Genomic DNA, 27,386 nt, shown 5'->3' with positions numbered 1-27,386 from the left:
AACATTTGATCAAGAAAGATACATGGTGTACCGTGAAACCTACTACACTAGCTTTTTCTATGTTTACATTGAGGATACCTCCAAATATCTAGGGGCTATTTTTTTTTTTTACTTATGAAGGAACTTTTTTATGTCTGCACTGGAATTATTTATAATTTCCAATGGCAATTTTAGAATGCAGATTTTAAAGTAATAATAGTGATACAGAGATTTATAGAGCGCAGGAACTATTCACTTAAGTATACATTCTACTGCGCTATAAAGACTCCTAAAATGCTTGTAATTAATAAAATAGATGCGTTTTGAGTTTAGATTTAAATTTGTTTATGGTTATTGCTTTCCTGACATCCAGGGGTAGTCAAGAAAGAACCATCTGTGCTTTCATGTACTAGTAAAGTAAATGTAACTGTAATAATCTTTGGATTTGGAGGTGTTTAGATCAAAACTGTCAATGTTCATACAAAAGTGATAACTACATGGGATGCCAATTGATCAGGGAAAAGGTACACATGTTGCGGCCAAATGGGATTAGCCCATGCGATATTAGACGGGTGACGACATTTGCTCCTGCGAAATATGATCGGGGCTTTATTTTGTTTAAGATATAGGGTTGCAGAGCTGCCAACCTGAAAAAGGACATTTCAGTATTTTTAAAGCTGAAAATCAGTATTTTGATTGACAACAGTATTTTCAATGAAATACCATAAAACACAAAAAACTGAAACTTTAGAAATCAGTCTTTTGCATGAAACCATCAGTATTCTTCTTATTTTTCAGTACTAAATACTGAAAATCCGTACTACTTGGCAGCCCTGGGGTTGGGGGTAAGGGTTGCACTAGGATTTTACGTTAGGTTTAGGGTAGGGTATAGTGTTAACCCTAAATAGACTGGGCTATTTCGACGCCTAAGAAGACTGGGGGGGGGGGCTGATTCAGCCCCCCCTATGATCTCGGCCGTCGATCGCGCGATCGCGACGAAAATTGGCACACGCGTTACCCATGGCATTATCTACAAAACTATAACATCGAATTCTGCAAAAAATCTCATGTCTCATTAATTATGCTAATTTATGCGTAAAATCATAAGTTTGCTCTAATTAATAAAATAATGCCCCTGAAATGCTAATTTTTGTTTCACACACTCTAGATAGGCATCTGATCAAATTGATTTAAAAAAAAAATTCAAAATCACTTTTATTTTCTTATGTATTCTATTGTTTTCTAAATTTCTTATGTATTTCTTTGTTTTTTGACTTTTTGTTTTTTATTGTTTTTTCAATGGAAATTGTCAGGGACTTTATTTTGACCATAAAAAAGATAAAATTAATTGATTTTAAGCAGTAAAAGGAAAAATAATGATACATTTATGAATTTTGGTTAAGAACACTATTTGCATTGGATTTGTACACAAATTCACGTTTTTGAGTAATTTGGGGTCTGCATGCACTTACGAAATGTTGCGTAATTTTGGAACCGCTTACCCGGGGGTCACAATTTTGGTCTCAAAAGTTGCGCGAGACTTGAAAGTAAAATGTCAGCGAGTGACGCGGTCAAAAAATTTCGCGCGGCGGATTTATCACGAAAAATGTCGAGGGGGGGGCTGAATCAGCCCCCCCCCAGTCTTTTTAGGGTTAAACCCCAGGGTTGAAGTTGATCATTACATTAATATGCGGAATTTAGAGAAGAGCAATAGTAACCGGAGCAAATATCAAGGGACCATTAAACCATCTAAGAAGACAAACTACTTGTAGATCCAGTGAATATAAACTGTACTAATAGCTTATCAATAACAAGTGGAATGCCTCTGGCCGTCTCACCTGCATCACGCGGTTCAATGTAGCAGCAGTGCTGACTTTGAATACTACTCTAACTCGCACAAGATGTTCAGTGATACATGGTTACTCTTATGTCCACTTTTTATGAACTAGACCAATAAACTTACAGAGATATGATGGTTATTCAACAAAAAACCCCAACATGGCCAAAGTTCATTGACCTTACATGACCTTTGACCTTGATCATGTGACCTGAAACTCGCACAGGATGTTCAGTGATACTTGATTACTCTTATGTACAAGTTTCATGAATCAGATCCATAAACTTTCAAAGTTTTGATGGTAATTCAACTGATACACCCAATTTGGCCAAAGTTCATTGACCTTTGACCTTGGTCATGTGACCTGAAACGCGCACAGGATGTTCAGTGATATTTGATTACTCATATGTCCAAGTTTAATGAAGTAGACTAATAAACTTTCAAAGTTATGATGGTAATTCAACAGAAACCCCCGATTCGGCCAAAGTTCATTGACCCTAAATGACCTTTGACCTTAATCATGAGACCTGAAACTTGCACAAAATATTCAGTGATGCTTGATTACTATTATGTCCAAGTTTCATGAATCAGATCCATAAACTTTCAAAGTTATGATGGGAATTCAACAGATATCCCCAATTCGGCCAAAGTTCATTGACCCTAAATGACCTTTGACCTTGGTCATGTGACGTGAAACTCATGCAGGATGTTCAGTGATACTTGATTGACCTTATGTCCAAGTTTCATGCACTAGGTCCATATATTTTCTAAGTTATGATGACATTTCAAAAACTTAACCTCAGGTTAAGATTTCGATGTTGATTCCTCCAACATGGTCTAAGTTCATTGACCCTAAATGACCTTTGACCTTGGTCATGTGACATGAAACTTTGATAGGATGTTCAGTAATACTTGATTAACCTTATGGCCAAGTTTCATGAACTAGGTCCATATACTTTCTAAGTTATGATGTCATTTCAAAAACTTAACCTCAGGTTAAGATTTGATGTTGACGCCGCCGCCGTCGCCGCCGCCGTCGGAAAAGCGGCGCCTATAGTCTCACTCTGCTTCGCAGGTGAGACAAAAACGGCAAGGATTTCCTCTTCCATATCAAGGTAAATATACAGTGGAAAATTAAATAAGTTTCATCACAAATCCTCTGATTTGTACTTAATAAGCTGATTATTACTATTATCATTTGAATAATCCTTTTTAAAGGCACTGATAAAAGGCATCAGTGTAGGAAATAATTGTCAATTTTAGGTGCTATTTTTTTGTCCAAACTGGGACAACTGCTAAATTGTGTAAGCTGTTTCTTTCAAAGAGCAATTATGCATTCAATCAAAATATCTTCATTTTCTAAATATTCTTATACATTGTTCGTAGCAAATTTTGGGGCAACTGTACAAAGCCCCAAATCATGCCGTTAAGAAAATTCCAGGGGCAATATGGGCTGACATGAGGGCGAAATCGCCCGTTACTCTCAGGCATTTCCCAAGATTAACCCTAACTAGTTCCCTTTTTACACAGGGTTTTCTTAGCCACGGACTATTGCTAACCCCGTACTATTTTTTTTCCTTTTCACACATGCCAAATTGTTATTGCTAACCCCGGATAAGGAATGCTTGCTTTTCACACACGAAACTCGCTAACCCCGGACTAGTGGTAGCTCATGCTTTAAATACATTTGTCGATCATTCGTAGTACAAATACTTCACTCTTACACTTTTTACACACGCTAACATTGCTTAACCCGTACTATAGGTGGGGCTAAATGGCAATTTACACAGTAAATAGTACGGGGTTAAGGTTAGCCCACTTACGTTTTACACTAGCGATCTTAACCCCGTACTTTCGCTCTTAGCTCCGCAATTGCTGGGATAACCCTGCTTTTTTGCAGGGCCAAATAATCCCGTACTAAAGGTGGGGTTAGCCCACTTTGCAAAAATGCTGTGTAAAAAGAAAGTGGGCTAATAAAGCTTAACCCCGTACTATAGGTGGGGCTAAATGGCAATTAAGCCCCACCTATAGTACGGGGTTAAGGAAATTTTAGCAAGTGTAAAAAGGGTATAGGCCGAGCTTTTTGGGCTGTTCTGTGGCCAGGGGAGGGTTGATTCAACCCCCCCCCCCTAAAATCTAGGCCGCCGATCGCGCGAGCGCCGCAGAAATTTGCACGCTGGTAATGTGAGATGTAATCTACAAGGCTGTATGGTAAAATTTTCCAAAATAATGATATTTTATATCATATGAATTAATTATGCTAATTCATGCATAAATCATACTTTTTGCTCTAATTCACTAAATAAAGCTCCTAGAATGCCAATTTTTGGTAAAAATATTCTTTGTAGCATTCATCTTAACAATCGCAAATGAAAAAGACTTCAGTTTGGAAATCAATTTCTTATGTGTTTTATGAATTTTTTTGTTTTTCAACCTTTTGTTTTTTACTAGATTTATTGCACAAACTTTTTTAAGCATAATTATGTTAAAATCAATTGATTTTAGCCGTTTAAAGTAAAAATAATCACATCTCTATGAATAAGATGAGAAAACTCAATTTGCATCGACTTTGTACACAAAATCATGTTTTGGAACAATTTTTGGTCTGACATGCACTTACGAAATGTTGCGTGATTTCGAAACCGCGTACCCGGGCGTCGTAAATTTGGTCTTAAAAGAAGCGCGAGACTTAAATGATAAACTCTGCAAGTGGCGCGGTCAAAAAAATTCACGCGGTGGAATGATCGCAAAAAATGTTGATTCAACCCCCCCCCCGGCCTGTTTAGGGTTCAAGGAAATGTATGAGGTAATTACCATTAACATGTTCCTGTCGGCTTCTGCTTCGGAGAGTCTTGTCTTGAGTTTTGATATCTCCTTCGTGAGGTACTCCTCCTGCGATGACAAGGCTTCTGAAGATCTCTCCTTCTCACGCGCATGGCGTCTTTCCAGTTGTCTCAGGGACACGACTGAATGCGGAAGAAATAGTTGAAAGTCAGTTTAGTTTGACCTTACTTGTGATCTAGTCTAAAGACTGGTGGCAAAATATCAACATTTCTTAAACCTCTTATACAAGTCAAGTTTATGAGAACTTGGCTAGCCCCCCCCCTTAAACCTTTAATATGCATTGACATCATTGTTTTGCCATCTTTGATGTTGAACCAACTGCCTTGCATGCTAGCGCACTTATGACAACTTCGTTTACACATATTACTATATCCTCTGAGGGAGGGCGCCCTGAGATTATGACATCATATGCATAAGGTCTATAGTATAATATCTGACCTGCTTTGGCATGTTCTCTCCTAGCCTCGTTGAGTCTTTTCTCCATCTCGGCTAGTCTCTCTGTGTGCTGGGATTCAAGTATCTTGCACTTCTCATCTGAAGCTGGAAAATGACAGAATGGTGATGTTTTTTATTTAACTGATCATGATAGTGGGAAGTAAATGGTAATGAAGTAGTCCAATGTCTTAAGTTATCGTGGCACTATCATCAACATCTTCTTCCTCCCAAATATCAACATCATCATCCGTACCACCACAATAATTCATTAATTAATTTATCAATTGATTTATTAATTCATTTATAGATAATTTCATAATCATCTTCTATCAATGTCATCATCATCGTCGTTATCATCATCAATACCATCCACACTTCCCCCAAAACATTCTTGGATGATTACCAAGTTGGCCAAATCTACAACACCTGGGTCGAGTGCTACACCGTGTGCATGTTGGCAAATAAGAGAAAACTAAACACCATGTCTGGAATTTGGGCCATGACCCTCGGATTTAAAGGCAAGATCCTGCACCACTAGATCAATTGAAGCATATTGGTTTTGAATAATAATAACTTAGTCTTATATGGCGCTTTTCACGAGACCCATACCAAAGCGCTTTACAATGTAGGACATATGAAATATACAAACAAAAGTGAATTCGAAATTATATAACAAAAAAATTTTTAAAAAGAAAAAGAGATTGAGGCCACTGTAAATGGAGCTATGTTGAATATGCTTTTTTCATGAGATAAGACTTTAAATTGGATCTCAACAATGTGATATTGGGGATACAACGAAGGGAAGCTGGAAGAATATTCCCAAGACATGGGAGAGAGCTTGAAGAGGACCTATCACCAACAAAATTTCGTTTTTGCTTTTTTGACAGTTTGAAATTTTGAATTATAGAACAAAGGGACCTACTGGGAGTGTATGCCTGGATTAATTCAGTGCGATATTTTGGAGAATGTTAGAAGAATTTTGAATTGTATATGAAATTTGATGGGGAGCCAGTGCAATTGTTTAATAAGAGTAGGTGTCTAAAAATCTAGTCCATGCTGGACCTACCTCCTTCTGCCACTAGCTGAGAGCGGGCGAGATCTGTTCTGAGCCTGAGGGTCTCCTGTCTTGATTCAGTCAAGGACTTCTCACTTTCACCAAGCCTCTCCTCTAGACTTTCCACCTCCTAAAAACAAAGATACATATCGTTCTTAGTACTCTCTTTCTCTTCCCTTAGCACATCTGTACTTATAGAACTATGAAGAAAAATAGAAAATTTCGGGCAACTTGTCTTGACCTAGTGATGTATGGGGAATTTCTGTGATGCATCATTCCTTTGTTTTTCTCCATTTTCTTTTTTTCTTCTCCTTCTCATCTCTCTTTCTTCCTTCCTTTCTTTCTTCCTTTCTTCCTTCCATCCTTCCTTCCTTCCTTCTTTCTTTCCTTCTTTTCCTTCCTCTACCTCCTTTGTCATCTTCTTCCTCATCTTCTTCTTTTTCCTTACTTCCACTTCCTCTCTTCCTTCTCAATCCCTTCCTCCTAGTTCTTCTTCTCCTCTTCCTCTTTGTAATTCTTTGTCTTCTTTTCCTCCTTTCTCGTCTTCTCCTTCCTCATCATCATCTTCTTATTCTTTCCTTTCTTCTTCTTCTCCCTTCCTTCCCCTCCTCTTTTCTGCCTCTCCCCATTTCAATCTCTTCTTCTCCTCTTCTTCCTTTTCCTCCTTCTTATCATCATTCTCCCCCTCCTTCTTATATGTTTAACTTACAACACCATCATTCACCAGAATTTCTTTGCTCACTCACCCAAATGAAAATACCCAAGGTTTATATAATAGCTGCAAGTTTATGATTACATTTAATGATACTGGATGGTGAAATGTGTGGATACCTTACAGAGGGGTGTTTCATGAGGCCTGTAATCAGTGGTTTCCATTTACAAATTTGCTCTGGGCCAATCAGATGCAAGGATTTCAGAAGCTTGTAACCAATAGAACCCTGTTCCATGAAATGCTCCTGAGGAGATAACTCACCTTCCCTCTATCAAATATCCTTGCTCTCAGTTGATCGTTTTCCATTTCATATTCCTCTGTTTTGCTCATCACTGGAAAAAAAACACAAGAATATTACCTATTTTAACTACCAGTATTATGCAAAAAAAGTGTGTCTTCATCACATCTTTCCAAAAATGGTACTTGCATTATGTAAAAGCTGCTCCAAAATGATGACATTCATGTTATTACAGCATATGAGAATTACTTCAAAGAGATGGTAAATGCTTGAAAAAGTCCTATGTTTTCAAATAAACCTAAAACGTATTTCCAAACCATAGTTCTTGCTTGAGTGAGAGTTGCTTGAACCCCCCCAACCCACTTAAAGTATACTCTGTTTTAACACTACTTTGGTGTGCAGACATTTAATCCTGTCTAAATATCTCTTACGCTATGAGTTACATTTGGGGTTAGGGTGTGAGAGGGATTTCGGTTCAGCATAAAGTAAGTAGATGGATATAGTTTAATACACTGTTACATGTAGGTGAGACAGGGTTTTATGTTTAACTTACTGTACATGTATATGTTTTTCACAGCGGTGATAGCAATGGGATTGAATAGCATACCATGGAATACTCTCTTTTACTGACTTAACATTCTTTCAAAATGACATGTCTATTACCTCTGTTGATAATATTGGTAAAAGAAAATATAGAATTATTTTTTTTACCGCATAAAAGGTTTATTTAACACAATTTGCTTACTTTCCTTCCTAATGTCATCGATCCTCTGTTGAACGACTGCTGAATCCTCTTTGAGCCTGGAAGCAAGGCTATCTCTTTCCTTCTGAAGTCGTTCAATCTCAGCTTTCAGTTCCATCGGTACAGCTCTGGAATGGAAAAATGAGAATATCCAATGTAATTGTAAAAATGTAGAATGTCCTAAAAAGCTGTTCCAAGATAATTAAAAGAAATCTTCCAACTATTTCTCACCTCTCCTAGAATTTCTACCTTTTTTAAATAAAAACAAACATTTTGGAATTCAAGTATCAAACTCTCACCTGTCTTGGGTGGAGGAATGATCTTCTGTTTGCGTTGATAGGTCGGCGCATCCTCGGAGGCTTGAACCTCCAACCTTCAACTTCAGCATGGAATCTCGGCGTGCCAGTAGATCTGAAGATGAAACCAGGCAAAACATAGACAACATCAAGATTACATAAAGCTTCAAACATAGGCACTTGAAAATATGTAAATTAATAAATGAACTGGATTCTAAATATTCAGATTCAATCTGTTCACTTCACTCATAATCAACTTATTTGTAAAATCCTTTGATCAAATGCCAAAATTCTGAATCCAGTTTAACTTACACCACAGTCTTACACTGTGCTAAAATCATAGGATGCCGAAAATGTCAGAAATTTTTTATATTGTATGTATCTCATGTTTATTGAATGCTTTCTCCATGAACACCTTGATTTATTTTTCCAAGACAAGTATGAATGATTTGTGTCAAATGTAATGATAAGCTGAACCTATATACTGTTAGAAACTTGTGCCGCAATTGGCTATCCGTATTTCAAACCACAATTTGGATTAAATCAGAGTGTAAAATACAGGATATGGTGATGGATCATTATTACCTGTCACCATAAATCATCAATCATTCCAGTTAGTGGCTGTTAGAGGTGCCGGGCTAAATGTAATAATCACCTAAAAATGAATTCCTTGACATGAAAATACCACTGTAATATGCCAGAGACTATGAATAGTGGTGCCTTTCCTCAAGCTGCAAATATACCAATTTACTAAAACAGGCCTAAAATATGAATATAATTAAATTTCTGACCTTGCAAGAGTTCTATTCTGCTGATAGCAAAAGTTAATCGTTGTTGGTGAGAGTTTAATCTCGATTCCATTTCTTTGCTTTGTGTGTTCAGTCCATTGGAATGTTTATGACACCTATTGCACAAAAGAAAAAATACAAAAAGACGTACAGACAAGGAAAATAGAATATCAACTGAGTTCATTCAATTACTTAACCCCAAAAAGGACAATGCTACCAAATTATTTCTAAAATGCATGGGGACATTGTCAGAAACTTGGCAATTGCTTATTGTCTGTTTCAAATTTTTAAATATTTTTGCAACCTGTGCAGTGTTTAACTTGCATACCTTATCATGTCAAAAAAACATAAATTACAAAAAATGCCCCACCTCCCCTCACACGTCTTTCTGCATGTAGGTACAAATAACCCCCATCTCCTTTACATCTGTGACCAACAATCCCAAAACTAACAAGAAGTCGCCAGGGAAGGTTTTCTGCAAATAGCCAAAATAGTAATTAAGTCATCAGAACGAAAAATTTGGAAAATTAGTTTACTTGAGAGAGTGATTCTACTCCATCAAACTTTCAAAAATTTTAGTTTAAGGTTAAATAAAAGTTTCTTTGATAATCATTTTTTTGAAAACTGCTTGGAAGTTTCACTAATATGCACAGTGTGCATACTGCATACTTGAGTGAACCCAAACCAAATTTCAAACCTCGTTATTCTCCTTATTTTTCTAAGCACTCTCTGAATATCTTCTGCATGCAATCAAGTACTTGTGAGAATTACTATTCATCAACTTTGACGAATTATATATCATTTTAAAGCTTAGGACATACTTTTTTTAACCCGATGAAAATATCCAAACTCACTTTTGGGGACTTATTGTTGGTTTTGATGTGGATGGTCACATATGTAGAAGTAAGTCCTTGGGTATCCTATGAAGAAAATAATATTACCCTATGGAGGGGGAAAAACATCTATGGAAAATGGAATGAGCATAACAATGTCCTCTCCCCCATCCCCTTAACCACCCCCCCCCCCTCAGTACTTGATATGAAAGTATGAAAATTGCTACAAATCATTACAAAGTTGTCTCACCTGATAACCATATCCCTCATCCTACAAAGACAAGTTTCACTCTCTTGTAGCCTCCTGTCAAGCATTCCTGCCACTTCTTGAACAGAGACTAGCTCCTGCTCAACTTTCTACATCCATTCAGGAAATTTATTTTTAAAAAAAAACACGAGAAAACAGAATAGAATTCAGACACAAAGAGTGAAAGATTGTAAATCAATCGGTAATAATAGCAGTGATTTGTATCCTCAGGCAAAAGGCAATTTATAAATAAAGCTATTATTATTATCTTCAAATTACCACTGCTTGAATAAAAGATAGTACTTATAAAAGATAGTTCCTTAAAAAAGTATTTTTCTATTGCCATGTCCAGTCTAACTTGGCAGAATTTTTTGGTAAACCACATTTTTACCCCCCCCCCTCCCCCGTCAATCCTGGATTGTCCCTGCCTTACCGTAACATTCTTCTTCTCCAGCTGTAGCTGAGCCTCCTTGTCGGCTAAGGCATGCTCCAGGATCCGCACCTTGTTGAGGGCTCCTTCTAACTGACCCTCAATACTGTTGAGCTGGAGAAAAAAAAAATGTCATGAGTTGCTTCTCCCCTTCTAGGCCATGCCACTGAGTAGGGAACACTGATAAATGAACTTGATATATGAGGCATTATCAAACGCTCATCCAAAATGCAGTTCTAGGGTGTAACAAGGTATCGGCACATGGATTTGATTAAAAAACTTATTGTTGTTCATATGACTTTTCTTGAATTGTCCTTTTTCGTTATTGATCTCCTTCCCACATGTATTCAATTTCAACTTTACCTTCTCAGTTTACATTCTTCTTTTGATTTAAATGTTATACCATTTAACCGTGTTGATTTAAAGTTTTGAGTTGTTTATTTGCATTTATATATTTCAAGATAATCATTATGGTTCTACTTTTGAATATGTCATAGTGTTTTATTGTGTTTTTTTATTGGATATCCTGTTGAAATAAATTAATTACGAACTAACTAAATGAATGAATGAATAAATGAATGAAGAATGAATGAATGAATGGATGGATGAAGAAATAAACACACAAAAATATGAATTAATAAAACTCGATCCTGTGGAAACTAGAAAGAGAACTTGTGGATGATTTACCTTATCTTGATAAGTAGAAGCATCCTTCTTGATGACAATCTCAAGGGACTTCCTCTGAACCAGGAGAGCAAATACTTTCTCTCTCCACCTAAACAACATGTCATAATAAAAAACACTACACAAAATAAAAAAAATGAAAGTTTGAGGAAGATCGAATGAATAATAAGGAAGTTGTGCTTTGAAAAGCTTCCATGTAAGTTTGTCCTGAAAAGGAGTGTTGGTTTATCTTTCTGATAAAAGCTCTGAAAAAATAACTGTTATTCTCGTTTCGAGCTCATAAGCTTTGCTCTTCATCAGGTGTCAGAATGATAAACCAGCAGTTCTTTTCATGGTAAACTTGCATGGTGTTTAATACTGCAAACCTCTCCATTCATTAAAGAGAAATTCCAGTAGTTGCAGTAAACACTGATTTCATGAGAAAGTCTGTAAAACAAGGCTTAATTGTCAGTATATCATCGAGGATCTAGATCTGGTACAGTTACATAAACTGAACTTTGTGAAATCTTGAAATCTACGCTGAAAAATGTTCACGCCGAAGATCCCAACACAGATAAGCGCACGTGGGACAATGTATAATTATTTCTTAGAGCGTCGGGCCCGACGCTCTATCCGAATCCTGTGCTTATTTGCTGATTTCTCAGCAATTACACAATTTCTTCCAGAATCCTTTGGCACATGCGTTTTATTTATACAAACAGACATTTTGGTGGTCATTTCATTGGATTCTGTACGAACTCATTTTGATATCATTACCAAAACTAGCATTTACCTTTAAGGAAGTTACATGCATAAGCATTTGAATACTGAGATCACTGATGCTACATAGATCCCCAATTGGCAATGCGACTGAGATCTGTGATCTATCATAGACATACAACTGTGGCAGATACAAATTTCGACCGAGAGTATTGTGAATGACATCGCTATAATGCATTAAAAAGGCGCATTGATTGTGTTCTTTTGTCGATAGTTATCGATATCAGTATTTTTAGCAATATAGCGACAGAGAATTTTCTTAACGAAAACAGCACTAGGGGGTGTTTCACAAAGATTTAAGTAAGACACAAGAGTCGCATTTAAATGCCCATCGCGTACACTTACTGATCAATTCGCGGTAGTGAGCGTCCTCTTGGCAAGATCTGACCAATGTGGTCATTCCTTTTACACCGCTCGCAACTAGGCATCTTTGTGAAACACCCCCCAGGGACCCGTTGCATAAAGCTTTTGCTTTAAAAAACAGTTTTTTTGTGTGTAACTTTCAATAGAAAAATTTTGTTTGCCAGAGTTTTTTATGGCAAAAGTTTTATGCAACCGGTCCAAGGTCTGATATCGCATTTTCTCCCCAAAGTTCACTCGCTAAGAGCACTACAAAGGAATTCTACATAAGAAACAAGTGGAACACCTCTGGCAGTCTCGCCTGCATTACGCAATTCGATATAGCAGCAGTGCTGGCTTTGAAAACAGTGCTGGCTTTGAATAATTATTCACAGAAGAAAACACTAATATGATAATAAAATATTATGTCAATTGACCCAAAATGACCATTGATCATGTGACCTCAGACAATCATTCATACTTGATTACCCTTATGTCTATGTTTCATGACCTAGATCCATAAACTTTTTATGTTATGGTGACATTTTAAAAACTTAACCTTGGTTAAGATTTCAATGTTGACGATGCCGCTGCTGTCCGAAAAGTGACGCCTATAGTCTCGCTCTGCTATGCATGCGAGACAAAAACTTACCAAATTTGGTACTTTATTTAGGGAGCTTTTAGTCTAGTATTTAGGAAGCAAAAAGCAGGGACTCAGTTTTATAATTATGAGGGGAGCAATAAATAGCTCTCCTAGATCTTTTAAGGAGAGCGGTAGAGGAGCACTGCAAAAAGCTCTTCTTCAACATACAAGGGGAGCTTTTTGTCCAATTAACAAAACAGATGGAGGAAATGTATGTACTATAAAGTTACAATCAACAACCAAAGGAAGTATTTGTAATTGTTTTACAATGTTTTGTAATTAGATTGTGTGTTATCAAAACCTGTTTGAGTTAGGTTTTGACTTTGGCTTAAAGTTAAGTCACTAACAATTTTTTTTTCAGGGGCTCCATTTTAAATTTTTTTGGCAAATTTCGGGGGCTACTTTTTGCATTTCGGGGGCTCTTTTTAAATGCTACTTTTTTGTATTTTGAGGAATACCTGTTCACTTATTAATGAATTATTACTTTTTGTTCAATATTGTATGATTTTTAAAGTTATTTTTCATGCTTAGAATCTTGGATGTGGGTGAGTGCGTGTGTGACTGTGAGTTGGACTTGGATATACCTGTTCACTTATTAATGAATTATTACTTTTTGTTCAATATTGTATGATTTTTAAAGTTATTTTTCATGCTTAGAATCTTGGATGTGGGTGTGTGTGGGTGAGTACGTGTGTGTGTGACTGTGAGTTGGACTTGGATATAAATGAATTCAATATCTAATTTCTACTCCATCTATTCCAGTACAATACCCTGTACTCAGCCATGTACATGTAATAAAGGCCCACATCCCCTAACTTTTCCTGAAGTTCTTTGAAAACGCAGATCTCCATGAAAATTTCATTTCTCTATTGGGGAGTCTAAATTCGGTGAGAATGTATTCATTAAGAACTTAAATATACATGACAATGAAGAAATCATCAAACTTTATTGGCAGTTTTGAATAATATTCATGAAATGTAAACTCTGTCTGAAACAGAAAATCACCATCATTGAGGCCTTTACTGAGTGAATTGTCCTCCAGAGCTCTGGCAGAGACAGAGCTCTAACTGGCTAGCTAGTAAAAGCACCAATGCGTGAGCCTGCTGCCAGCCAGCCTTGTAAAATAGATGGAGCTTTGTTTGATGATTTATTGTCTGATATAATACCTCATCCCCTAGAAAAAGAAAATAAATGATTTTTTAGTTATAATTAATAAATAAGGTAACTTATTTTGGAAGTTAATAAGCCGTTTTGAAAAGCAAAGCCGAATGACAACTCACCAATGCTAGGTTACAAGTCCCAGGGATTTATTTCCTGTGTACCGGTAATTCGAATTATTTAATCACAGAATCGTGATATCTGTAGGGGAAACATGTGCATTCGAAATTGCACATAGTGGTAGTCATAATGGACCCCTATACATGCAACTGTTTCCCGACCGTTGCATTGATTTTTTTTCCGTACTTGGTACCATGTGTATGGAAATACGTATTACAGAAAAAATAACGCAACGTCGGAATTTGAAACTGCGCTACTTGCTATTTTTAAGGATTATTCATGACTTTGAGTGTTGGATTTTGGATGATTTTTAAATGGTAAGAGGAGCTCGAGCATATTGAGTTGTTATTCACTCGGCAATAAGCATGATTTTGGGTGATTTCGAGGGCGACTTTAGGCATTTCCGCGCAGGTCAACGATCGCGAGGCGCGCTATTAATCGCGCTACCAAAAATGGATTAAGGCGCGCATGTAGCGCGCGATCGCTCTCGCGAAAAAGTATTTATACATATGAAAAAGTATTTATACATATTGAGCCGAAATAGCATAATTAACTAGAATAAGTATACAACTTTCCGGTCGCCAACTTTTGGCAGTATGGCATGATTACGCATTTGATGGCCAAGATTTCAAAGCCCTCCTCCCCCCTCCCAAAAAAAAGAGGAAAGGTGCTAAAATGTCAATATTCACTTAAAGAATCAATGAATTGAAAACGGGGCGATACTCACTTGTTTAGCAGGATTTCTCCAGTATGTTTGCTCGTCATGTCATGCTCCATTTCCTTTGCCTGTTATTGAACATGGCATTAAAAAAATAATAATTTTGAGTAGCATATAGTTTTTTTATAATAACAATAATAGGCATTTATATAGCACCATCTATCGGTTGTGATTTTTTTTTTACCCGATTGCTAAGAAAGCATGAATGCTTGTAAGCAAGCAACCAGAGGACCGACGGCTTAAGGTCCTCTCCGAAGGACCTGGTACTGAGGATTAATGCCTTACCAAAGGGCACTAGCGCAACAAGTGGGAATCGAACCCGGGTCACCGGAATATGAATCCCCCGCTCTGCCAACTGAGCTATCGCGCCTCCTCAAGAACAGGAAGGTGACACTATCTATCTAGAAATATTCTATACCGAGGTGCACAAGAAAAGAAAGAATGAGAAAGTTTGGATGAGTGTCAAAGTGCCAATAACCAATACTTTGTTAGAAAAGATAAGAATTCAGTTTAGATTTAAAGGTCTCCAGTGACGGTATAATTCTAAAATTCAACAACAAATCATTCTAGAGAGAAGGTGCTGAGGCAGAGAAAGCTCACGCACCATATGCTACACGTGTCTTGGGAGTCTTAAGAAGTTGCTGGTGTGATGATCTTAGGCTACGAGCTGGTGTATAAAGCCTGACAAGGTCTTGTAGATATTTTGGTGCCATTCCATGATGGTATAAATGAAATAAACCATTGGATTTATTCAATATACACTGGGACTATTTGTATATATTGCTGCAAACAAAAATAAAAGCAGTCCTATGTAGCATTTATCTGAGGCAAAAATTTTATATTGGAGTTGAATTACCACACTGACAAATTAAATGCAAAATGTCCATGGCACTTGAACTATATTGATGTGAGTTGTGACACGTGTCACAGCAAAGTCCTCATGGCAGTAGATGTATTTAAAAGCGGAATTCAAATTGAAATTGGAAACCAACAGAGATGACATTAATAAGGACAACATATTCAGTCTCAAAATTATATAAAATTCACAATTTCTAAGTCTCCATTTTGATTCTATTTAAACCCAATTATCACTTTTTTTCAAATTGTACTTTATTTACTTTGTAATTCTGTACATTCAATCCTACTATAATTTGAATAGCTTTACAGTATTACTTTTAAGAAATGTATAAATTTTCTTATATCAAGCTTACCAAAACTTCTCCCATGTACCTGTATGATTAGTTTGTTTCTTTGTTTTAGTGTTGCCTATTGATGTACTTTGGATATTTTATTGTGTACATGAACTGGCGTAAATCCGGGGGGGGGGGGATATATCCCCCCCTTTTTTCGAGGAGAGGGTGATGGCCTGTACAAACATCCCCCACTTTTTGTAAAAGAAATGAAAAAAAAATCACAAGACATAATTGTTTTAATATTGGTCAAAATTCTTCCTGAAATACCGCTTAACAAATAAAACAATATTATTGAATCATAAAATGCAAATAAAGAGCCAGTTCACCATTTTCAAACGAAATACTTATGTCCTTATTATAACATTGTTTAGCGAGACAGGTACCTATCATGATTACAAAAATTTGATTATAATGTCCCTTTTTAGGTGTGAATATAAAAAAAATTTCAGTTCCCGCTTTGCGCTCACATTATTTGATCAGTATGATACATATCCGTTTAATGACAATGTCCTTAAAATGTCTCTATTAGGTCAGATTAACTGGCAACTGAATGCGCTCACAGTGATTAAAAATTTTTGCTGGTGCCCCCCCCATTCCGTGACCACGGTACGCCACTGTGGACATATCAGTGACAATTCCTTGCATATCTAAAAGCATGATTGCAAAAAAATACCAAAATATTTCAGTCATCCCCCCCACCCATCAACACGGATTTACGCCAGCGAGGGTCATGAATAATCTGTTTTTTACTGTATATAATGTATTGAATTTCATTGCAGAACATACCATTTCATTGAATTGAATTGCATACCTGTGCCATCTCTTTCTCTTGAATGGCCATGATCTCGTTCATCGACGATAGTCTTACATTCAGCATGTCCGCAGTTGTTTGGATATTCTCTCTCTCATCCTCCAATAGCTAAGTGTAAAACACAATGGAAAGTAAAAAAAAAAAAAAAATGAATTTTGGGAAATTCACAACACACAAAGAATATGGAGGAGGTACTCATCTGTGGCGTCACAAAATAGAAAATAAAAAAAAATCATAGCCCCCTTTACTCGTTGACAGATTTTCATCAAGCCTTCACCTTAATTTTTCTTTATTGTTCCTATTTAATCTTTAAACAAACTATTTTCAGGGTGAACTTCCCCATACTCCGGTACGGGTGTAGGATTGGAGCTGTGATTTTCCTAATTTCTTTCTCTGTCATCTCCATCCTGCTTGCATACTAGTAGGGCTATATAACATATTTTTAGCAATAGCCCTGGTTTTAATTTTATACTCACCTACTCAACTCTAAATCCTAGTAGATATCCTAATAAAAAAAAAACAAGTGGAATGCCTCTGGCCGTCTCACCTGCATCACGCGGTTCAATATAGCAGAAGTGCTGACTTTGAATACTACTCTAACTCGCACAAGATGTTCAGTGATACATGGTTACTCTTATGTCCACTTTTTATGAACTAGACCAATAAACGTACAGAGATATGATGGTTATTCAACAAAAAACCCCAACATGGCCAAAGTTCATTGATCTTACATGACCTTTGACCTTGATCATGTGACCTGAAACTTGAACAGGATGTTCAGTGATACTTGATTACTCTTGTGTACAAGTTTCATGAATCAGATCCATAAACTTTCAAAGTTATGATGGTAATTCAACAGATACACCCAATTCGGCCAAAGTTCATTGACCTTTGACCTTGGTCATGTGACCTGAAACGCGCACAGGATGTTCAGTGATACTTGATTACTCTAATGTCCAAGTTTAATAAACTAGACCAATAAACTTTCAAAGTTATGATGGTAATTCAACAGATACCCCGGATTCGGCCAAAGTTCATTGACCCTAAATGACCTCTGACCTTAATCATGAGACCTGAAACTTGCACAAAATTTTCAGTGATGCTTGATTACTATTATGTCCAAGTTTCATGAATCAGATCCATAAACTTTCAAAGTTATGATGGGAATTCAACAAATATCCCCAATTCGGCCAAAGTTCATTGACCCTAAATGACCTTTGACCTTGGTCATGTGACATGAAACTCATGCAGGATGTTCAGTGATACTTGATTAACCTTATGTCCAAGTTTCATGAACTAGGTCCATATATTTTCTAAGTTATGATGACATTTCAAAAACTTAACCTCAGGTTAAGATTTCGATGTTGATTCCTCCAACATGGTCTAAGTTCATTGACCCTAAATGACCTTTGACCTTGGTCATGTGACATGAAACTCTAATAGGATGTTCAGTAATACTTGATTAACCTTATGGCCAAGTTTTATTAACTAGGTCCATATACTTTTTAAGTTATGACGTCATTTCAAAAACTTAACCTCAGGTTAAGATTTGATGTTGACGCCGCCGCCGTACCCAAAGCGGCGCCTATAGTCTCACTTTGCTTCGCAGGTGAGACAAAAAAGACAGGACAGAAAAAAAACATAGAAGAGAAAAAAGAAAGGAAAAAAGAAATAAATATTTGAATTTTACTTTTTTCAATTTTAAGAAAACAAACGTTAATAATATAATATAACATATATTATGGCGGAAATAGTCAAATTGACTGGTTGCCAAATAAAAATAAGAACCCCCCCTTCCCCTTATAATCTAGTACAAGGAGACATTTGGGAAATGTCAAGCTTTACAGGAGAATGAAACCTTTTGAATAAATAGGCTTGTGTCGAAGCAGAAAAATCAAAGAAAAAGAGCAAAGATAGTTTGAGGAAGATCGGACAAATTATGAGAAAGTTATAACTTTTGTTATTATTTATGATTATTAATGTTATTATTATGATTATTTGTCTGATTTTTCTCAAACTTTTGTTGATCTGTTTCTTTGATTTTTCTGTTTTCACACAAGCTTTCAAAGGTTTCATTCTCCTTTAAAGCTGTTATAACTTGAAATTTTATGATTAAGACACTTGGCTCGGGCATTGTAGCCCATGGGAAGCTTTTGAAGTTATTTAATTAAACACAATTGATTACTTGAACTGCCATGCGCAAAGATGGAATGTAATCTTCGCGTATACCTTTATTGTCTTGTCATAGTTTTGTTTTTCGATGTTCCACTGAGCCGAGGTCTTGCTGCTCGGGAGAGCATCGCCTATGTAAGCCTTCAGTTGAGCAACTTGAGTTGTAAGATGGGAGATTTCTTCCTGTTTCTGCCTGTAATAGGATTCAACAAAGAAAGATGTAGAAAATTGACTACTGAACTCCTTTATCTTCATAGCCTTTGTAAAGGGACCATCTAATTCAGTAGGCAATCGGTTAATCAAATTTTTGGGAATTCCATGAAAATGTCTTCTTGCTAATTTTAAGACAATAATGGCAACACATGTACCTCCAGAAATAATTAATCTCCTTTGACAAACTAACTGACCAACAAGGCCTCTCCAATCTCTTAGACATGAATACCATTCAAGGTTGATTTTCTTTTTCAAAAACGTATTTACCTACATGTAACTGAAAAATGTGATTTATTGTATAAAAACACAAATTCTAAATGAAGGAAGAAAAAGTTGAAAAAGAATGTCATTTACTGTATTACCATAGGTCAATAAAATAAAATTTACAAAAGTCTGGGACAATTGTCTTTTTTTTTCTCCCTTCAGTATTAAAAGTACCCAAGACAATATTTCATACAAACACAATTCTAATTTATAATTAATGATGATGGACTCATATTATGAGAGTTCTCTATTCACTTCCAATAATTTCCATACATTCTTATCCCAGATTTAAATTCTTCATAATCAACATCATTGCCCTACCTGATATCACATTGCAGCTGATCTTTTTCATTACTACTTGATTCCTTCTCTGCAGCGAGACGGCTCGTTAAATTGGCAATCTTGCCATCTGATTCTTCTCTTATCCTTTGGAGATCTTCTGTAATTTTCCTCATTTTATCTGCCATATGACTGGTTTCCTTGCGATGCTCCTCTACCATATGGCTTGCCTACACAAATATTTAGTAGCAGAATACAAGAAAGGAGTTTGTCTTCAGTTAAATGGAAAAACATCAAAGACAGTTTCACTGTATGATGTGTAAGTACTATATGCTCATAACATGGAAATTTATATAGTTTGTAAATGTGTGAAAACATAATAAAACAACAATTGTATAAAATTCTAAACATGAAACAATAATGAAATCTACATTTTGCAATAATTAGGGTAATTTTTCATATGATTAAAAAAATATGTTAGTTTGGTTTAACTATTATGGTAATTTTAATAAAATTTAATACAAAAGTGTTGCATTGAATACCTATCACATTAGACATAGATATGTTTGCAGATAAATACGAATCATTACATACATGTATGAAAGCCATGTTAATCTCATTTATGTTATTGTGGGTATAATATAAGAACAATTGTTCTGCATGCCGCACTGACCTGTTGTTTGTGGCTGGTCTCACTTCTCTTCATCTCCTCCTTCAATCTCAAGATCTCCTCCTCCAGCCCCACCCTGGACTCCCTGCTACCGGCCTTGCTCCTGGCGAGCTCCGCCGAGTGCTGGGCCTCCTGGGTGGACAGCTCCGTCTTGAGCCGCGCGATGTCCGCGGCCTGGCGGCTGACGATCATCTCGGTCTGGCGCTGGAGTTCCAAGAGGTGGTGTGGGTCTGGTCCAGGGTGGCTGGGTGGTGGTGGGGGAGGATGGCGGTAGGGTTGGGTGGGGTGTTGTCCCTGAGGGTGTAGCTGGTGGTGGTGGTACTGGTATAAAGGGTAACTAGGAGGATTGCCACTATCTCCATGGGGTACAACAGGCGGTGTTGTCGGTTGCAGGGTGGCTTGAGTCTCCTTCTCCTAAGTGATTACAAATAATTAAAATATATAGTTGTCCAGACTGGTTATATCTGGACAGGTTGGCTAAAAAAAATAATTAAATGCTATTATTTCATGAATTGTATGTCAAAAACATAAAAAAATATTCAAATTATATTCCTAGATAAAGGTTGTTCAACAACCTGAAGACTTGACAGATGTAGCAACAAGCAATATATAAATATAATTTCATGTAGTTCATTAGCTAATGGGGGAAGTGAATACCATATTGCCATTCTAAGTTCCCAGGATAGAAACATTTTGAATCATGGTAAAATTACCTATTTGTTTATGAAATCAAAAATGGCAAAATTGAGGGTCTTTTTTTTCTTAAATATTTTCTTTTCCACCCCTGTGACGACAATACACAAAACTATATAAAAGAAATAGCTTACATGTTGAGCAGCAGCAGATGACTGGTGATTAGATTTTCTGCAAAATAAACAAAATTTATAATAATCAATAAAATAAAGAACGTTTTAAAGGGTATTTTATTTCAAGTTGTGATTTTCAAAAGAAGATAATCTGGCATGAAGTGACCATCAAATGGTGTATGGTATAACAAACTGAATCTGAGTGATTATAGGGTATAGGCACACATTTTCAGCCTGGTCTAGTATTATTTGAAATATGATGAATGTGAGGGAATGTGGAAAGCAATCAAACTGATTATATATTTCAAATGTGACCAGCCACCCCCAAACCAACAATAAGTCACCAGAAAAGGTTTCCTGTAAATATTCTTCTTCATACTTTCAAAATTTGAATTTATGTAATTAAACAAAAGAAAAGTGTTTTTAATACCATTTTTTCTGGACTTCTGGGGAGTTTCACTAAGATTGCAGTGTGCGCAAAGTTGAAACTGCACATCTCATGCTTGATAGACCCCAAACTTGAAAAACCTTTTTTTCTCCTTATTCTTTGGGGCTCTCAGTAAATTTCTTTTACATTCAATGAAGTCCTCTGTGTGGGTTATTGTTGTTGATCAATTTTGACAAGATATATTTCATTTAAAAAAAATTTCAAGTGTGCTTATTCATGCTCAATTAAAATCTCAAAAACTAAGTTTGGGTATCTTATACATGATGGTTTTGGGGTGGTAGAACACAAATGACTCTCTTCCGCAATATTATGGAAAGAAATTGATAGCTCACAATAACATTTTCCTCATGGCTGTGCTATCCCGTTGTTGTATATTTATTGTAAAGAAATAATGCACAAAACAACAAGTCTAATACTTTTAGTGGAAACAATGAATTTCAGAACACATACTGACTTATTCAATTGTTGAGAATGAATCAACTTTGCATGTCGAATCAATAAAAAAAATCATTAATCTCTACAGCTGTTTATTATAAGTACAATCTCTAACAAGCCAAGAATAAAAGACATCGATGTTATGATCTTACCGAGGGGACTGTTTTCTAGCTTTCTTTGGAGAAGTTGTTGGTTCTCCTGAGACCCCAGTGACCTTGGGCGCTGTTTTGGCTGGGATTGTTAGGGCTGATGGAGGCAGCAGCTTGTAAGATGGTCCACCTAAAAAAAGAAAACATCAAAAAAATATATTTTAATTATGCTACAAAATTAGGAATTACATACAGTGTACATGTAGTCAGCGATTGTATTAAAGTTAACTATCATTGCATCCTTACTATAATTTGGCTAATCTTGTGTGTCCTTCCGTTTGTTTGAAGCAGCTTTTCTCTGTGGTTTTCCACTCAATGGAGATGGAATTTTTTCTAAACATGGTTAAATCGTTCACAGATTGTCAAATTGTTGACAGGGGTTGTTTGTGGTATTTTGGTCGCATTATTTAAAGTTTTTTTACAATTTGTAACTTTTTGGCATTCCTTTTCGCAGCCCTGAGTATAATTCCCAGTCCCTTTTACCTCTCTCGGGTCAGCGAAATACAAAGCATGCATGCCATATCATGCCGACCGGGTATGGTATGGTATACGGTACACACTTACTCATGCGCTGGCTGCATGCATATATGCATGTGTGCGCGCTGCTGAAACGTAAACAACATCAGTGGTCACCGTACAAAATGTAACTGTGCCAACGCACACACCGCCGCCACCAACACCTCGCTACAACCTCCGCCGACGACCCAACACCTCATCCGTACACCAGGCCACCCACTCACTCCCGCCGAAGCTTACCCGACGAGTCCGCCGACCAACACGCACAGAACGCCACCATTGATGTACCTACCACACCGCCGACACACACACACGCCGCCGTAACTCACGCCACCATCCACGCCCACTCATTTCCCGCCAAAACCGCCGACCCACGCACAGAGCGCCACCTACGACGTCAGCCCGCCGTGACCGCCGGCCTAGAGCTTTCCCCCACGTCCGCACGCACGCCGAGCGAACACTCACTCCTGAAGACGGACAGTCAACCTGTCCGAAACGTCGAGTCTCTCTACTACTCATCATCTCTACTCGCCTACTCAAGCCAGCATCTCCTCATCAGCTCTACTACTCAAGCTGTTCTCACTCAACATTCCTTCTGGTTTACAGTCCTTTTCAGGACTATTTTCAAGAAAGAATACTCTACTCTCAAATCTCCACTTTCTCGCCTATACACTTCTTCTCTTCTTCTATCCACTGTTTCTACAACACTCCACATGGTGTACCGTAAACCACATCAGCAAAAATGTGGGCAGTTGTCACAAAGAGGTTAACCCTATTCCAGGGCTGCCAACCTTTGAGAAGAGTTTGGAGTGAGACATTGCGAGGGAGCGAAGCGACCAAGGCCCTCGGGCGCTCGGGGGGGGATGGTGTGGGAGGGGGGTGTCCCCCCTTCCACGGTAGGGAGCTTTTACAATTTTGCAATTTAAATGGTGCAATCTGGCACATACTTTTAACTCTGATTCCATAAATACATAAGGCAGGATTCAAATAGGTTACTTGATTATTTTTAATGAAGTTCACTTACCTTGAAAAAAATCCACATTTTTAAGTGCATTATTCCATATCAACTTTCTTTATAATAAGCCTGAGTCATATCGATTATTTTGAAAACCGGTGTTCGACAGCTCTAATTCGATCGAACATCGATGCATCGAATATTGAAGGCGGGGAAAATTTAGTCTTTTGTTTTTGCGTCGATGCGATGCGCTTTGCATATGCACTACGCACTGACGGTATGCGCTGGCGTTGGCCGGGTGAGCGTTGCACAAGCAGATGACAGAGCAAAGTTCGTTTGTATTTTCCATGATCACAAAACACACAAAAAAGGCCGGGGACCAAAGCAGAATTCTTCCAAAATATCTTCAACAATGATATTTGCAGATGACAACATATAAGTTCAAAATGAAACAATAATAAAGACATGAATCACGCAGAGTCGATCCGAATGATTTTCGGTCGACTAGCATTCGCAGTCCATTCACCAGCCCCGTCCGCAGCTCCGTACACTCACTCTCCCGAAACGACAGGCGTGCTTGGCGTCAGCGCCAGCAAACAAGTGCAATCAACGGAGAGCGCTGTAACTTGCCTGAGATTGTGTAGTTGGATCCAAAATGAGCTCCAAATAAATTTATGGGAATAAATACGTAATTTTCTCTGGATGGTCATTTGAATTGCTATTCAATGCTGATATAACGATTGTGAGGAAAGATTGTGGAATATGAGTTATGACGATGTTCGAGAATTAATCCTAATAATGACAATCCAGTTTTTTAGACGCAATTATGAGCATGCGATCAAAATAAATACGAATGTTTCGAATCGAGCCCTAAATTCATCTAAATTATTACGATTTAACAAGATTTTATGGTCATACTAAGAATATTGACGATGTCAGCAAAGTATGTTATGTTCATATGGAAGAAATAATACTGGGATTATTTCTATTGTTATTCCATCTCTGGACGTCTCCTCCAAGCTCCGAGAAAATAAGCACAATGCGCATGCGTGTTTGATGACGTATGACATATTTTCCCATTCATGAAATCAGAGCCCAAAAATGGGCACAAACTAGCTTCAAATTGATGGGAAAAAATATCAAACGCAATTTTCTCTGTTTTGTCATGTTAAATGTTATTATATGGTGATATTACGAACTTGAACAGAGTTTTTGCATGTAGACAATGTTCGAGAATCAATCCTGACGTGATGATTATTTTTTTTAGACAAGTGCACTAGCTCGACTCAAGTCAAGTCGATCGTCATGAGATGTCCGCCATTGAAAATTGAAACGAAATACTAACGTTTCACATCAAGCTCTAAATTCATATTAATGATTATCATATGCAAATTATTGTTAAATATTACGATTAAATAATGTTCTATGGTCATGATTTTAATATTGTTCATGAAAGCAAGATTTATTTTACGTTGATCGCGTCAATTTCCGGCCATTTTCTGGTTTGATTAAAGAACAATACTGCGCATGCACGATCGATGGCCATGACTTCCATTCATGAATTCATCGTGCATAAATTATCTCGGCACGAGCAGACGAGTAAGACTCGAACTATGATCGAAATAAACTTCAAATTAATGGTGAATATAGCATCATAATTACTCATTCGGTTTCATTTTGGGGGCAATAGAAATCAAGTAAGTAGTAAAGTTGGACATTACTGATATTTTGATGATTGATTGTGTAAACCAAACGAATCGGCCGGCCGACGTGTTTTTTTTTTTTTTTTCGATGCACCGATTTTGCAAAATCTGCACTGGTGTTCGATGACATCGATCAAAACACCGATTTTAAAATCGATTCGACTCAGGCTTACTTTATAATAGCAGTGAAACCTCAACCTGTGATTATCTGCTGCTCCCCAAGACGATACTAGAACAAGTGGTCAATATGATGGCTGTCCATACTGGGTGTCAATTACCAAAGCCATTTCCCTACCTCTCATCCAGTTAAATTAATCTAATGGGCTTTGTTGTAACTGGAGGTTGCTCTCCGCGATGCCATCAGTACCTCTGCTGGTGGCTCAAACTTGAAACAGGGCTCCGATGCTGCCATCTTGATCGTGTAGTGGTACAGAGACAGTCAGTGTCACCCTCAATCCCCGACCAAAAAAGTGGTGGGGGTGTGCCGTGGGCGAGACAAAAAACGGGGGCCTTGGAGCGGGCTTATTGTAAAAAGGAGAGTCCTCGGAACGGGCTTTGGAACGACAAATGTTTGTGAAAACGGGGGTCCTTGGAACGGATCGCCAGCGTGTGAGTGCTATGCATCCCTATGGAACGGTCATGCTTGCATGATGCAGCTAGCGCGGCCTCTGCCGGGGGAGCTCTGTGGCCACTTTTCACCAAAATTGCAGCTCATTCAACGGATCGGCGGCGTAACGAAAAATATGCGAAGCTTTGGAGCGGATTTCTCTCTTCTTTTTTCTCGATAAGAAGAAAATGCTATGCCTTGGAGCGGCTTTCTTTGCTCTTTTTCTCAACAAGGCAAAAATGCTATGCCTTGGAACAAAAATTTGAGTGTGAAAATGGGGGTCCCCTCTGCGGCACATACCCACTATGCATTTCATACAGAGTGCCCCCTCCCGGGCCTCAATCACACTCGTTATAGAGAAAAATATAATCAAAATTTCGTTCTCAAAAGAATACACACAACATAGTTCATAGCACTATATCAATTTATACAACTTGAAATCACGATTTCCCCAATCCCTGGGGGTTGTTGGTGAATACAGAATAGGGAAATTGCACGTAGATCGTCAACACCAGCTGTGATGCTCGGTCCAGCAGACGACATTCAACACCAGAGCTCAACACAAACTGCCGGAAATACGTCATATTTTCTGAGGTCAATCCCAACACCAGCGTGATTTCAAGTACGGTGTTGTAGCTGATGTTGGTGTTGTCCCAACACCAACACCAGGTTTCAACACCGTACTTGAAATCATCCATTCTATCTATCCTTCACTTGTCATGCTTGTCTTCACTTCAGTTCAACTCAAGTCGAGTAACTAACTAACTCTTCTTCTTGAATTCCTCCTCTTCTCCCTTCTTCTCCGACCTCCTCCTCCTCATATTCATTATTCCTCTTCTCCCCCCCCCCCTTCTCATTCTTCCTCGTTTCCTCCATTTTTTCTCTTCTCCTCCCTCCTTAAGTTCTGGAGCACTGTGCACTGCACATGCGACTCGGCCCAGCGGCAAAGCCCAAGCTAAGGTGAGAGAGAACTGAACTCAAATGTTTCCTCGCCCGCAGCCGGGCCGGGGCGCGGCCGGCGGCGGGTCGAGGCTGGGCGCTGGATTGCTGCTGAAACGGAGCGGCGGCCAACATCCCCAGCCAGGGCCAGGCTCCAAGTCGCTGCTCACGAACTTTTCTCACATACAACGAGCAAACATTCAAAAAATACATCGTGAAATATGATGAACTGGTTTATAATGTTGTTAATATACATACCAACGCCATAGTTGGACGGGGGTTTCATGAAATGTGCCGGATTTTTCAAAGAGCCCGCCATTGTTTCTTTCTCAACTTCATGTCATCGCCTATAGCCTGCATATCGCATATC

The 27,386-nt window shown here is 37.8% G+C and overlaps 1 protein-coding gene across 1 annotated transcript in view; it reads right to left on the bottom strand.

Annotated features, from left to right (window-relative positions):
* Positions 1 to 27,370, bottom strand: part of LOC121429022 (coiled-coil alpha-helical rod protein 1-like) — a 31,346-nt gene extending 3,976 nt beyond the window's left edge. Inside the window, exons 1-18 of the mRNA XM_041625918.1 lie at positions 27,275 to 27,370; positions 22,300 to 22,426; positions 21,286 to 21,322; positions 20,462 to 20,872; positions 19,831 to 20,018; positions 19,090 to 19,225; positions 16,861 to 16,968; positions 14,866 to 14,924; positions 11,123 to 11,210; positions 10,439 to 10,549; positions 10,009 to 10,115; positions 8,929 to 9,041; positions 8,141 to 8,252; positions 7,845 to 7,969; positions 7,123 to 7,193; positions 6,162 to 6,279; positions 5,099 to 5,200; positions 4,631 to 4,782 (exon numbers count right to left, since the gene is read on the bottom strand). Coding sequence (XP_041481852.1) covers positions 4,631 to 4,782; positions 5,099 to 5,200; positions 6,162 to 6,279; positions 7,123 to 7,193; positions 7,845 to 7,969; positions 8,141 to 8,252; positions 8,929 to 9,041; positions 10,009 to 10,115; positions 10,439 to 10,549; positions 11,123 to 11,210; positions 14,866 to 14,924; positions 16,861 to 16,968; positions 19,090 to 19,225; positions 19,831 to 20,018; positions 20,462 to 20,872; positions 21,286 to 21,322; positions 22,300 to 22,426; positions 27,275 to 27,335 — 2,226 coding nt within the window. The 5' untranslated portion in view covers positions 27,336 to 27,370. The remainder of the gene's footprint in view (positions 1 to 4,630; positions 4,783 to 5,098; positions 5,201 to 6,161; positions 6,280 to 7,122; positions 7,194 to 7,844; positions 7,970 to 8,140; positions 8,253 to 8,928; positions 9,042 to 10,008; positions 10,116 to 10,438; positions 10,550 to 11,122; positions 11,211 to 14,865; positions 14,925 to 16,860; positions 16,969 to 19,089; positions 19,226 to 19,830; positions 20,019 to 20,461; positions 20,873 to 21,285; positions 21,323 to 22,299; positions 22,427 to 27,274) is intronic.
* Between the last annotated feature and the right edge of the window lie 16 nt (positions 27,371 to 27,386).

This window comes from Lytechinus variegatus, chromosome 15 (genome assembly GCF_018143015.1).
Source record: "Lytechinus variegatus isolate NC3 chromosome 15, Lvar_3.0, whole genome shotgun sequence".
Lineage (NCBI taxonomy): Eukaryota > Metazoa > Echinodermata > Echinoidea > Temnopleuroida > Toxopneustidae > Lytechinus > Lytechinus variegatus.
The sequence above is the reverse complement of the archived record's forward strand: the minus strand, read 5'-3'. Positions and strand labels throughout refer to the sequence as shown.